Consider the following 15000-nt stretch of genomic DNA (forward strand, 5'->3'; position numbering starts at 1 on the left):
TCTACTCTACTCTACTCTACCCTACCCTACTCTACCCATCCTACCCTACTCTACTCAACCCCACTCGACCCTACTCTACCCTACCCTACTCTACTCTACTCTACTCTACTCTACTCTACCCTACTCAACCCTACCCCTCCCTACCCTACTCTACACTACACTACTCTACCCTACTCTACTCTACTCTACCCTACTCTACTCTACCCTACTCTACTCCACCCTACCCTACTCAACCCTATCCTACCCCACCCTACCCTACTCTACTCTACCCTACCCTACTCTCTACTCTACACTACCCTACTCTACCCTACTCTACCCTACTCTACTCTACTCTACCCTACTCAACCCTACCCCTCCCTACCCTACTCTACACTACACTACTCTACCCTACTCTACTCTACTCTACCCTACTCTACCCTACTCTACTCTACCCTACTCTACTCTACCCTACCCCACCCTACTCCACCCTACCCTACTCAACCCTATCCTACCCCACCCTACCCTATCCCTACTCTACCCTACCCTACTCTACTCTACTCTACACTACCCTACTCTACCCTACTCTACCCTACTCTACTCTACTTTACCCTACCCTACTCTACTCTACTCTTCTCAACCCTACCCTACCCTACCCTACTCTCTACCCTACTCTACCCTACACAATTACAAACAATTTACACATTAGAAAAGGCATTGGTGCATGTGAATGAATTTCCCCCTGTGGATAATAAAGACTCCACTCCACTCTACTCTACTCTACTCTACTCTACTCTACTCTACTCTACTCTACTCTACTCTACTCTGCTCTACCCCACTCTACTCTACTCTACTCTACCCTACCCTAATATACTCTACTCTACTCTACCCTACACTACTCTGCACTACCCTACTCTGACATTGGTGCATCATGAATCCACCTGCTCAACCTTTGAGTGAAACATACAGTATGAGTGCATATGAATGTCTAGTGTAAAAGGAGCAATCTTTACATAGCATATATACTGAGTGAACAAAACATTAAGAACACCTTCCTAATATTGAGTTGCACCCCCTTTTGCCCTCAGAACAGCCTCAATTGGTCTGGACATGGACTCTACAAAGTGTGGAAAGTGTTCCACAGGGATGCTGGCCCATGTTGACTCCAATGCTTCCCACAGTTGTTGGATGTCGTTTGGGTAGTGGACCATTCTTGATACACACGAAACTGTTGAGCGTGAAAAACCCAGCAGCGTTACAGTTCTTGACACAAACCAGTGCGCCTGGCACCAACCACCACACCCCGTTCAAAAGCACTTAAATATTTTGTCTTGCCCATTCACCCTCTGAATGGCACACATACACAATCTATTTCTCAATTGTTTCAAGGATTAAAAATGATTATTTTTAACCTGTCTCCTCCCCTTCATCTACACTGATTGAAGTGACATCAATAAGGGATCATAGTTTCACCTGGATTATCCTGGTCAGTCTATGTCGTGGAAAGAGCAGGTGTTCTTAATGTTTTGTACACTCAGTGTATATAAGGAGTTAATGGGGGGTATCAGTTTTTGTCATTGTAGCCATTTCACTACATCTTGTCTCTGTAATAGGCACACACAGAGCCATAGACTTAGCTGTTCTCAAGCCAACGCACAGTCCTGGATAATGGAGAAAGGTATTCAGGGATTCTTCTCAAAAGGAATGAAGGCAAAATATATTTTTTAAATGAATAAGGCATTGCTTAAGAAAGAAATTAACTTTCCAATGAAATACCATTGCATTCTCTCAGCATTGCTGACTAGATAGCTAATGTTTTTGTGCAACACATAATTTTTTGATTTCTTAAATTAATTATTTCAAAAGTTTTCTTGGTAAAAACGAATAAGATCTTGAAGACTACTTCTTAGTGATGGGCATGAGTAATCAAGTACTAAAGTACTGAAATGGACGTCAAAGCTCGATCTTTAACCAGAATTTTAAAAAATCGAACTATTTGGTGGAATGTGCTTTGTGGCTGCCCGAACAGACAAGCTACATTTTGTCTTGAAGACAACGTTAATTCGCTTTGACTCTAGTGTTCCATTTGTACATGTGCATTTGCAGGGCACAACAAAAAAGAAACCAAGCCAAGAATCACACCGTTCTTCTCCATAAATTCCCTTTCCCCTCCTTGTCTCATTCACTCAATTGCATTCCGACCGCTCCCTCCACACACGAATGCTGAGTGTGCACACAAACTCCCATTAGGCCTACAGAAATAAATGTCAATAAAAACATGCCTAACTGATGGGATACAGAAGCTACATTCCTTGCCAAATGATGACAGTTTTATCACAAATTCAAAATGGACTAGTTAATTGAAGTAAGAAAATATGTGTTCCAACAACGAGCTACAGTTTTGGAATAATTGCGTCCCGACCTATTTTCTGCTTAAGCTTTGTGAACTACTAGAGCCATTTACAACTGGTTAGCCCTGACTACAACCCCCTAAACATAGACAGGTTCCACACTGACAAGATGCAAAAACATTAGTTTGAGCCCTGTTTCAAATTTTTATTTAACTTTTGTTTAACTAGGCAAGTCAGTTAAGAACAAATTGTTATTTACAATGATGGCCTACCCCGGCCAAACCCGGACGACGCTGGGCCAATTGTGCACCACCCTATGGGACTCCCAATCACAGCCCGATGTGATTCAGCCTGGATTCGAACGTGGGACTGTAGTGATGCCTCTTGCATTGAGATGCAGTGCCTCAGGCCGCTGCGCCACTCGGAGCCCCCTGGGAGAATAAATCAAGAGTGATCATCTGCTATCCCCTCCAAAATGGCGCTTGAGGGAATAGCAGCTGCTTTACAGGCTCCTGACCAATTTTGCTATTTAGTGTTTTTTTTGTGCTTATCATAATATATTTTTCTTATTTTGTACATAATGTTTCCGCCATTGTTTCCTATGACCGAAAAGAGCTTCTGGACATCAGAACAGCTATCACTAACCTCAATATGGATAAGGACTTCAAAGAGTTGGAGGTGAAGGACATATTGATTGTCACGGATGAGGCCCAAATCCAAGACACTCGGAAAAAGAGGCGCTATAGAGGCCAGTGTGCGGGATACCTGACAAGACTACATCGGACAATGGATAAACTGCCTCTGCCCTCCGTTCTGTTGGCTAACTTGCAATCAGTGGAGAATACTGGACGAGCTCTATTTGAGACTATCCTATCAACGTGATCTGAAGAATTGTAATATCCTATGTTTCCCCAAGTTGTGGCTGAACAAGGACATGGAAAATGTAAATCTAGCTGGTTTTTCTATACATCGGCAGGACAGAACAGCGGGATCTGAGAAACTCAGGGGAGGGGGTGTTTGTTCCTTTGTTAACAACAGCTGGTGTGCAATTTCTAATATTAAGGAAGTCTCGAAGTTCTGCTCACTTGAGTAAGAATACCTCATGATAAGCTGTAGACCATACTATTTACCAAGAGAGTTTTGATCGACATTTTTTGTAGCTGTCTATTTACCACCACAAACCAGTGCGGGCACTAAGACCGCACTCAGCGAACTGTATAGGGCCATAAGCAAACAAGAAAATGCTCATCCAGAGGTGGCACTCCTAGTGGCCGATGATTATAATGCAGGAAAACTGAAATCTGTTTTACCTTATTTCTACCAGCATTTCACCTGCGCAACTACAGGCAAAAAAACTTTACATCACCTTTACTCCACACACAGAGAAGCATACAAAGCTCTCAAGTTTTTTTCAAATCTGACTATAATTCTATTCCTGCTCACAAGTAAAAACTCTAACAGGAAGTACCAGTGACACGCTCAACACGGAAGTGGTCCGATGAAGCAGATGCTACAGGACTGTTTCACTAGTACAGACTGGGATATGTTCTGAGATTCATCCCATGGCACTGAGGAATTTACCACATCAGTCACAGGCTTCATTAATAAGTGCATCAACAACGTCGTACCCACAGTGACCGTACGTATGTACATATCCCAACCAGAAGCCATGGATTACAGGCAAGACTCGCACTGAGCTAAAGGCTAGAGCTTCCACTTTCAAGGAGTGGGACACTATTTATTTTACCTTTACTTAATTAGGCAAGTCAGTTATTAAGAACAAATTATTATTTACAATGATGGCCTACACCGGCCAAACCCGGACAATGCTGGGACAATTGTGCGTCGCCCTATGGGACTCCCAATCATGGCCAGATGTGATACAGCCTGGATTCAAACCAGGGTGTCTGTAGTGACACCTCTAGCACTGAGATGCAGTGCCTTAGACGGCTGCACCACTCCGAACGCTTGAAACACATCCCACTATGCCCTCCAATGAACCATCAAACAGGCAAAGCTTCAATACAGGACCAAGATCAAATACTACTACACTGGCTCTGGTGCTCATTGGATGTGGCAGGGCTTGCAAACTATCATAGATTACAAAGGGAAACCCAGCCGTGAGCTGTCCAGTGACGCAAGCCTACCAGATGAGATAAATACCTTCTATGCTCACTTCGAGGAAAGCAAAACTTAACCTTACATGAGAGCACCTGCTGTTCCGGATGACTGTGTGATCACGCTCTCCGTAGCCGATGTGAGTAAGACTTTTGAACAGGTTAACAGGCTGTTATCTGGCAAATGTCTTCACTGACATTCTTCTGTAGAATTCTCTGATACAGAGCAGAATTCATGGTTCCTTCTATTCATGCAAGTTGTCCAGGTTCTAAGGCAACAAAGCATTCCCAACCCATCACACTACCATCACCACGCTTGAATATTGGTATAAGGTTCTTACTGTGGAATGCAGTGTTTGATTTTCGCCACGGCGGTGGAGTTGCCGTACCAGGCTGAGATGCAGCCCAACAGTATACACTCGATGGTGCTCCTATAGAACACTGTGAGGGCCCTCGGGGACAGAATTAACTAGCTTGTATTGTTATTTTATTGTGTTACTATTTCCTTTTTTATTTGCTATTTATTATAATTGTTTTCTTACTTTTTAACTCTGCATTGTTGGGAAAGGGCTCGTAAGCATTTCACAGTCAAGTCTACAACTGTTGTATTCGGTGCATGTGACAAATATGATAACTGTTCCAGGCACTTCGCACTGGTAACCTGTGGTGAATTCAATTGATTGGCCATGATTTGGAAAGGCACACACCTGTCTATATAAGGTTCCACAGTTGACAGTGCATGTCAGAGCAAAAACCAAGCCATGATGTTGAAGGAATTGTCTGTAGAGCTCCGAGACAGGATTGAGTCGAGGCAGAGATCTGTGTAAGGTTACCAAAACATTTCTGCAGCATTGAAGGTCCCCAAGAATACAGTGGCCTCCATCGTTCTTAAATGGAAGAAGGTGAGGTGAGGTCAGGGAGATGACCAAGAACCCGATGGTCACTCTGACAGAGCTCCAGAGTTCCTCTGTGGAGATGGGATAACCTTCCAGAAGGACAACCATATCTGCAGCACTCCACCAACCAGGCCTTTATGTTAGAGTGGCCAGATGGAATCCACTCCTCAGTAAAAGGCACATGACAGCCCGCTTGGAGTTTTACTAAAGGCACCTAAAGCACTCTCAGACCACGATGAACAAGATTCTCTGGTCTGATTAAACCAAGATTGAACTCTTTGGCCTGAATGCCAAGCATCACGTCTGGAAGAAACCTGGCACCATCCCTACGGTGAAGCATGGTTTTTCAACGGCAGGAACTGGGAGACTAGTCAGGATCGAGGGAAAGATGAACGGAGCAAAGTACAGAGAGATCCTTGATAAAAACCTGCTCCAGAGCACACAGGACCTCAGTCTGGGGCGAAGGTTCACCTTCCAACAGGACAATGACCCTAAGCACACAGCTAAGACAACGCAGGAGTGGCTTTGGAACAAGTCTCTGAATGTCCTTGAGTGGCCCAGCCAGAGCCCGGACTTGAACCCGATCTAACATCTCTGGTGAGACCTGAAAATAGCTGTGCAACAACGTTCCTCATCCAACCTGACAGAGCTTGAGAGCATCTGCAGAGAAGAATGGGAGAAACTCCCCAAATACAGGTGTGCCAAGCTTATAGCGTCATATCCAAGAAGACTCAAGGCTGTAATCACTGCCAAGGGTGCTTCAACAAAGTACTAAGTAAAGGGTCTGAATACTGAATACTTATATAATATTTACGTTTTTTATTTTTAATACATTTGCAAAAATGTCTAAAAACCTGTTTTTGCTTTGTCATTATTGTGTTAAAAAAATAGATTTGATTTTCAGGCGAGTACTCGAACAGTCAAAAAAACGTCCAACGCCCATCCCTACATACTTTTCGAGTGTGGACTGAATGCATATTTTCCTATTGATTAGAAAGTGTCCCTGCATGCAAAGAGTCCCAAGGTTCGTCCCTTTATTTTACTTTTCAGCTCGGTGCTCAGCACTATGTGAAACGAATAGCTTTTTTTTAGCAACCCCAGGGGCAACAGAGATGAGTTTTCAAGAACCTTGGCACTGCAGTTCATTTGATGTCTTCCAAATGTCATGCAGGCTGATATTTAGTTTTGTAAGGCCGCGCAGAAAGCTCTTTTCATTTAGAGACTTGCATTCTCTGAGGTGCGTTTAGCACAACGCAGCGGGGTGAAGGGCAGGGAAGAGGGGCGCACTGCATTAATCTGTTCTCAGGAGGGTCAACTGAACAAGAGAATTAACAGAACAGAACTGCCTGCAGGAAATTAACCAGCTTCAGAACAGTCACTCTCTCTTTGTCTCGCTATCTTTCAGTCTCTCTCTCTCTGTCCATCCCTCTCCTTTGGTCAGTCGGTCTCGCTCGATCTCTCTCTCTCTCTCTCTCTCTCTCTCTCTGTCACTCTCTTCAAAGAACAACAACATCACAAACACAGGTTCTGGCATTGGATTAGTTCTGTTGCTGTTTGAGCCATTTCCTAAAACACTAATCTGGAGCGCCTTGGCCAACTGGCATAACATTACTAGAGATAAAATGCTTGATTGATTTTGATAGCTTTAAAGTGAGCAGAGCTCTGGCATCTCTCCTAACCTTCTGTTATTACTTAGATTATTAAAAACGCCACAACAGATTAGTTTGTTGTAGTATAGACACTGACTAGTATGAACACTGCTGTTAGAAGTCTGTCAAACTGAAGACTATAAAAGAGTAAAGTTAAATCGCACCCCTTTTAGACTGTTCACTACTGGTTGCTGTGGGATACCTTGTTGGTCTATCCAGGTCTTACCTGAGGGTGGCATGTTGTAGGGCGGACCCTGTGGTGTACCCATGCCTGCGTTGTTGCCTGGTGACTGGTTGTAGGGGGCTCCAGATCCTGCTGTTCCCATCAGGTTCATGCCAGGGCCTGGGTAGCTGCCCTGTCTGGGACACACAGAGACAAGGGTCTGGTTAAAGAGGAAAGACCGGACCTGGATACTTGGTGTGGAGAGAAATGAGTTGGCTTTTGACAGAGTAGTAGAAAAGACTCTGTAATAGATTAGACTTTCTGCATCTATTGCAAGCCTATAAGGCCATGCCAGTCAGAGGATATGCTTATACGTTTCGGTACTGTATAAACCATCATCCTGAAAATGTAGAGGCACATTTCCTTGAAAAAAAGACAAAATCTCTCTTTAAAAGCAAGTGTGTGATCAAGAGCAGAATAGAAAGCCGTTTCATCCTCCCATCCTTCCTCTACTCCCTTGCAAATCCCTCACCCCTCCTCTTCTCATCAATCCTCTCCTCTCTCTCTCTCTCCTCTCCACCCAAAGTAATAATTTAACTAATTAAGGTGTGCTTCTGGAGAGGATCATGTTATTTGTTGCCATGGCAACGGCTGAAATCAATCCCGTGCTTTCTCCTTGCCGCGTCGCATCACGGCGTGTTGGGAGGACATCAGAGGGCTTATCAGAAACCTGCTGAACCACAACCAACAGCAGACGGACACCCATGGCCACCGTCCGCCACTGCTCCATACCCTGTACCCTGTACCCTGTACCAGGCTAGCTCTGTAGCAACCCTGTACCAACTCAAAAGACAGCGCACCAGGACGTATAGCAGTTGGACAAACTCTACTTGCTGCTGGTCCAAATAATCTCCTGAATAATGAGAGAAAGGAGAGAGGTAGGAGCACAGAACATCCCCTCATCTGTGGTGGATAATTTCCTTGACAGTAGAGAAGACTAAGGGTATTTAAGGGACATGGGTTGACAGTAGAAGTAGTAGTAGTAGTGGGGACAGCTTTGTGTTAAAATACCACACGGACATAAGGTCAAAGTAAAACCCCTGCCTTTCTGTTGAATATGGAGACCTGATGGTTGAAACATTGTCTTAATAAAATAAGATATTTATATTAGTGTAACTCTAAACACTGTGATCATGCGGACAATTAGAAAAAAAACTCCTAATCTGGATTTGTGTCAGTCAGTCAAAAGAACTGAACTTCCCCAAGCAGGGGAGGACAACAATAGCACAATGTATTTGATGTGAGACAGTGACTAACCCGGCAGAGGGAGGACTGGGTTTGGTAAACCTCTCAGTAATCTAATCTCACAGATGCAATTAGTCCTAGAGCATGTGTGATGATACATACTGTATGTAATCCCTCTATGGGCCTGTAATCACAAGGAAAACCATGGCTCACAGACAACAACATACACTCACATCAATCACATCCTGCCTGTTATGGACCGTTTCTTGGCAGCACTTTATTTTACGGGACTTTTATGGGATTTGCCTGGTATTTACAAGGAAATGATGTGGCATCATTGGGTATTTTCTGTTACTTACTTCAAGGAATGCAACCCAATTTGTAGCTAACATGTTACCACATGGTGCATAGTGTTGATAGTTTTAATAAATCCAGAAGAAACAAATAAGTAATTGATAGGTTATCATTGAGTCATTACCATTACCATGGCGTGTCTGAGTAGATATTTTCTGTTCCGGAAAGTGCTATTTCTCTATACTGCATCTAAATCCTACATCGGCCCTTACAGAAAAACACCAGCCCCAGCTCTCATGTGGATACTGTAATAAAAAACATCAACAACAAAGTGGAGGTTGACTGTGGCGCTAGTCCATTATTACTAAATCATGTCATAAAAAAGGCCATTAGGAAACACTTGATGGAGGGAACGCAGGCCGTTTAATCACACTTAATGTATGCATGTGCTGCTATCAAAAAAGGCGCAGCGCATTTATCTTGCTCTCGGGCACCTTTGCTGAGGAGAAACACCCTGTTGCTGCAGAGAATGAGGGAGGGAGGGAGGGAGGGAGGGAGGGAGGGAGGGAGGGAGGGAGGGAGGGAGGGAGGGAGAGATAAAAGAGAGAACACCACCAAGAGGGAGAGAAAACAGCGTGAGAGAGCAGAGAGAGGAAAAGATAGTAAAAAGAGAGTACTGTAAGAGTGTCCCTGGTGAGACAGTAAGGGGGTGGGGGGTTCCAGCTCACAGCGCAAGCTGTACTGTAGCATCCAGTAGTCATTGTAGCGTGTGCTAGGAGACGGTTGAGGGGAAACTGAGCTCCTCTCACAGAGAAGCATCAAACCCAGCAGCACCCTCTCTCTCTAGCTCTCTCTCTTTCTCTCTCTCTCAGCTTGTTGTGCAGTGTCGCTGAAGCTCGGGAGAACACAGTGATAAACAGCCCAGATGTTTTGTTTATCTGCTTCTCAAAAAGTTCCTGCTGAGTTGACACTGCTTTCAAGTGAATCTGTGAGGCGGCAAGTTGTACCATGAAGTCAGGAAAAACTCCTGTCCCTAACCATAAAATGTGGATTTAGTTGAAGCCCAGAAATAACAGACAGAAAGCACTAGGGCATTACTACCAGCGCAAAACATTATGAATAATGCTCTCATGAGGCGTTTAATTTAGAGCCACTGAAATAATCTGAGAAAAATAATATGTGCTTTCAATCAGATAAACAGATTAGTAATCACTGTTCTATTTAAATGAGCAGCCCTGCAGTCAGTCCCAGCCCTAGTCCTGTCTCCCTGTCTGTCTCTCTTTCTCCCCTCGTCCTCCTGCATGGAGCTCTGCTCCCTGTCCTTAGTATTCTGCCCACATGTGTGAAGGACATCCGAGGAGGCCTGTCTCTGAGCACGCCCGGGGAGAGAGAAAGAGAGGGCCATTGCCAAGGGCTGCCATGGTTACCAGGTGCGAGACAGCCAGCTGCAGTCACACAGACAGATCCAGACCAGCACTACAGTGTCAGTGTCAAAGTCCCCTTCCTGGCTGTCCACTAGAAAAACACTCACTGCTACAAAAGTGAGTGAATGTAGTGTGGCAGGAAGAAAAGAGGGGTACTGCCACCTCCACCATCCAGCCCCTATTAATACCCAGCCACACCACTCTCTGACACCCCTGCCTGGTGAGAGAGAGAGAAAGGGAGAGTGAGAGAAAAAGAGAGAAAAAAAGAGAGACTGTGGTGAGAGAGAGAGAAAGGGGGGGGTTGCCTGGTGTAGTCAGTGGGAGGGTATGAACAATATGAATTATATATGGGCACAATCTGCTCTCAAGGCAGCTCCCTCTCAGCCCTCAGCTATCAGCTCTCAGCCCTCAGCTCTCAGCCCCTCAGCCCTCAGCCCTCACCTCTCAGCCCTCACCTCTCAGCCCTCACCTCTCAGCCCTCACCTCTCAGCCCTCAGCTCTCAGCCCTCACCTCTCAGCTCTCAGCCCTCAGCTCTCAGCCCTCAGCTCTCAGCCCTCAGCTCTCAGCCCCAGCTTCATTCCAAGCAGCCAGCTCAGCTAGTGTCTGCCTGTCTGACTGCCTGACTAAACCCAAACATAATCTAAAATAAAACAGCGAATGAAGGGACAGCCTTAACATATTAAATACTGAGAAAAGCCCCCCCCCCCTTACATCAAACAGCTCCGACGGAGAGAGAGAGAGAAGCCATTTATTAAAGCCGAGCTGGTGCTGATGCCAAGGCTGCCTGTGAGCCACAACGCTGGGGGCAGCAGAAACGCATTCTTGACATTCAAGCAGCTCTTATTTATTTAGTAAATTTACTTGCTAAGGAGGTCAGAAATGAATTATTTGGCAAGGATTTACCCTGAAGTGCTCTTTTCTCGCTCTCTCTCTCTCTCTTTGCCCCTTTTCCATTTCCTTTGATTTAGTTTTTTTGAAGCTTGCTTTCTCTAAGTGCTTATTTTCTACAAGCTGTGTTTCTGTAGCTCCAGGAACAGCTACCAAAGTCATTTAAAAAACTATTTCTGTCTTCAGCAGACATAGCCAGGACAACACCTAGCTTCCTGATGTTATTCTCTACTTCTGTTCTCCAAACCCCAACACCTTCCTTCACTCAAGACTGTACTCATTTTTGTCCATCTATAAGCCATGCAATAGTATTATCTCAATGTAAAACCTCACCGTAGGATAACCCAACTCCTTGGGTACACTTACAAGACAAGAGCAAGTTGACACAGTCATTGAGACGTGGTATAAGCTGCGAGGTCCAAGCTGTGTGGTTCTGTGTGGCTCAGGTGGTAGAGCATGACCCTTGCAATGCTAGGGTTGTGCGTTCAATTCCCACCAAGGACCAGTACAAAAAAAAGTATGAAAATGTATGCACTCACTACTGTAAATCACTCTGGATAGGAGTGTCAGCTAAATGACTAAAATGTAAAACACAAACATATTATTGTTCTAAGTATCAGACCAAGCATGGGTGATATGAACATAATGTATAATTCAAGGCCCTAAAGAGAGCCTCTCTGAGGACTGGGGAAAAACACCATCACACTTATCACCATCCAGCCATTGGATATCATAGTGGCCTTGCTCTGCTCATTTGGCATTCTGTGTAATGAATCTGGAATAGTCAATCCCAGGGACATGGTTCAGGTTGTTTGGTGTACGTTTCTCCAGATGACAGATGATCTCCAGACAGCGAGGAGATGAAATCCAATTTCCCCTTAATCTTCAGATTATTTCCTTTCGTGGATTGTGTGGGTGGTATGGTGAGGCCATGCCAAGGGCATGGCAGACACATGAGGAGGTGGTCTGAGGGCCATTGTTTTCACACAGACCACAACAGGTTGAAATGATTCACCATGCTGCTCTCAGATCAGAATCAGGACTATAAAAGAGTAAACACTAAACCCAGTGTTTCAGATTCATTTCCCCTTAATCTTCCTCAGCTGTTCAGGACAAAACACAACAAGGGTTGAGAAAGAGAGAAAAACAAAAGGGGACGTGGTGGGAGGGTCCATAATTCTCCTAAAACCGTCCCCCTGCCTTCCTTTCTCCTTTCTCCATGGCAACACCACGCACGTGCAGCCGCAGAGCGAGGGGCTGTCAGCTCTCTGCCTCTTCAAAGTCAGCTGGAGGACCAGTAGAGCTGCCCTTTAACACACACACACACACACACACACACACACACACACACACACACACACACACACACACACACACACACACACACACACACACTCCTTCCCTCTGTGTTTCAATCAGACAGCACTAATTGCATTCCCAGCCACCCTCAGATCATCTCTACATCTGGGGACAGACTGAGAGACACACAGAGAGTCTGCATACAGTACCTTCTATGGAGGGGGATCTAGTATTCACAGCATGGTTCACTGACACTGCATTCTCCCTGTCCCGAAAGAACTGCTTCTGAAGATGAAAATCAGCATGCTAAGCGTCTAATTAGTATGTATTCTCTATGATGGAAACTAGGACAGAAACTGGAAGAGCCAATTCTGAGGGTCTAGATGAAAGGGTGATGAGAGAGAGAGAGCGAGAGAGAGAGGGAAAGGATGGAGAGAGGGAGGTGTAGAGAGAGGATGGCGAGACAGACAGGTAGAGCTGGGAGAGAGACGGGGTAACAGTGCTGAAAGAGGACAAAGACAATGTCTCCTTATCAAATCAAATCACATTGTATTGTTCACATACACATGGTTAGCAGATAATGTTAATGCGAGTGTAGCGAAATGCTTGTGCTTCTAGTTCCGACCGTGCAGTAATATCTAACAAGTACTCTAACAGTTTCACAACAACTACCTTATACACACTCTCCCTCACTCTCCTGCCTCCCCCCTCTCTCCCTGTGGGCCTATGTCTGGGTGTCTGGTGGAATGAGAGTGGAGACTGACAGGCTGTGTGATTTGCCCCAGCAGTATGCATCATGTTGTGCCACTTCTTATTGACAGTGAAGATGTCTGTTAATGGCTCCTTCAGCATTTACATAGTCTGTCTGCAGCGCTCCTGATCTGCACCATTAATCACACAGTGTCAACCAACGCAGACACACACAGGATTCTCCAAATGTCAACAGGCTCCATGATGCATCGACCACGGTGGGCGCTCTCTCCACAGAGAAGCGAATGTTAGCAGATCCAACATGGAGGAGGATTTGTTTGTCATTATCAACACACATGGGGGATAAAGATGATTCTCATTTCACTGTCAAAAGGAAGAGCATATAAAGTGGCAACTATTTTTATGTTTGTTTGTGATATTACATATGAGCGACATCGACATTAATTTGAAACCGGAAGCTTCCTGCCATCCAAGACCTCTATACCAGCCGGTGTCAGAGGAAGGCCCTAAAAATTGCCGCCCGAGTCATAGACTGTTCTCTCTGCTACTGCATGGCAAGCTGTACCGGAGTGCCAAGTCTAGGTCCAAAAGGCTTCTTAACAGCTTCTACCCCCAAGCCATAAAACTGCTGAACAGCTAATCAAATGGCTACCCGGACTATTTGCATTGACCCCCCCCCTTTTTTTACACTGCTGCTACAGGCTGTTTATTATCTGTTATCTATGCATAGTCACTTTACCCCTACCTACATGTACATGTTACCTCAATTACCTCGACTAACCTGTACACCTGCACATTGACTCGGTACCGGTACCCCCTGTATATTGCCTGTTATTGTCATTTTATTGTTGCTCTTTTGTTTTTTACTTTAGTTTATTTAGTAAATATTTTTCTTGACTCAGATTTTTCTTAAAATTGCATTGTTGGTTAAGGGCTTGTAAGTAAGCATTTCACAGTAAGGTCTATATCTGTTGTATTCAGCGCATGTGACAACTAACATTTGATTTGATTTGGTCTCTATTCCTGTGTCTAGTGCTATAATATCACACCACGTGACGAAGGGAGCACTGTGGTGGTGGTCTCTCAACAAGCTAAACTTAATGTCAAGAGAGTTGACACCTCCAGATTTTCTCGAAACACCACATTTCCAGGAGGTGTCACGCCCTGATCTGTTTCACCTGTCCTTGTGCTTGTCTCCACCCCCTCCAGGTGTGGCTTATTTTCCCCAGTGTATTTATCCCTGTGTTTCCTGTCCCTCTGTGCCAGTTTGTCTTGTCTGTTCAAGTCAAACAGTATGTTTTTCCCGTGCGCATGCTTTTTCTATTCTCTTTTGCTAGTCCTCCTGGTTTTGAGCCTTGTCTGTTTCTGGACTCTGTACCTGCCTGCCTGACCATTCTGCCTGCCCTGACCTCAAGCCTGCCTGCCACACTGTACTTCCTGGACTCTGAACTGGTTTTGACCTTTTGCCTGTCCACGACCATTCTCTTGCCTACCCTTTTGAAATATAATAAATATCAAAGACTCAACCATCTGCCTCCCGTGTCTGCATCTGTGTCTGGCCTTGTGCTCTTATAGGAGGAGTCCAGAGAGCCATGACAATTGTACAAGATGCTATAGTTAGAAACATAAAGCTAAGCACAGGTTAGCAGTTAGCAGTCAGTAAAATCTCTCAATTTTAGCCAGTGATGCTATTATTGGCCAGATTAGTTTTGTGACGCCCAACGCAGGAGATGAGAAGCAGGTACAGGGAGTGAACCATTTAATATAGACGGACATGCAACGGAACAAGAACAGCGTCTGGACTTAAACACAACAAACAATACTACTACAGGGAACAACACAGAGGAGCAGACATATATGCAGGGGCAGTCAACAAAGTGAGGGAGTCCAGGTGAGTCCAATGAGCACAGCTGGGCGTAATGAAGGTAACTGGTGCGTAGTATAATGACGGGTAGCCTGGCGCTCTGGAGCGGGGAGAGGGGGCAG

At 45.0% G+C, this 15000-nt stretch overlaps 1 protein-coding gene across 1 annotated transcript in view; it reads right to left on the reverse strand.

The window, feature by feature from the left end:
• LOC106575065 (AT-rich interactive domain-containing protein 1B) overlaps positions 1–15000 on the reverse strand; it is a 304921-nt gene that overhangs the window by 23956 nt on the left and 265965 nt on the right. Inside the window, exon 9 of the mRNA XM_045714993.1 lies at positions 7216–7349. Within this exon, the coding sequence (XP_045570949.1) occupies positions 7216–7349 (134 nt within the window). The remainder of the gene's footprint in view (positions 1–7215; positions 7350–15000) is intronic.

This window comes from Salmo salar, chromosome ssa01 (genome assembly GCF_905237065.1).
Source record: "Salmo salar chromosome ssa01, Ssal_v3.1, whole genome shotgun sequence".
Lineage (NCBI taxonomy): Eukaryota > Metazoa > Chordata > Actinopteri > Salmoniformes > Salmonidae > Salmo > Salmo salar.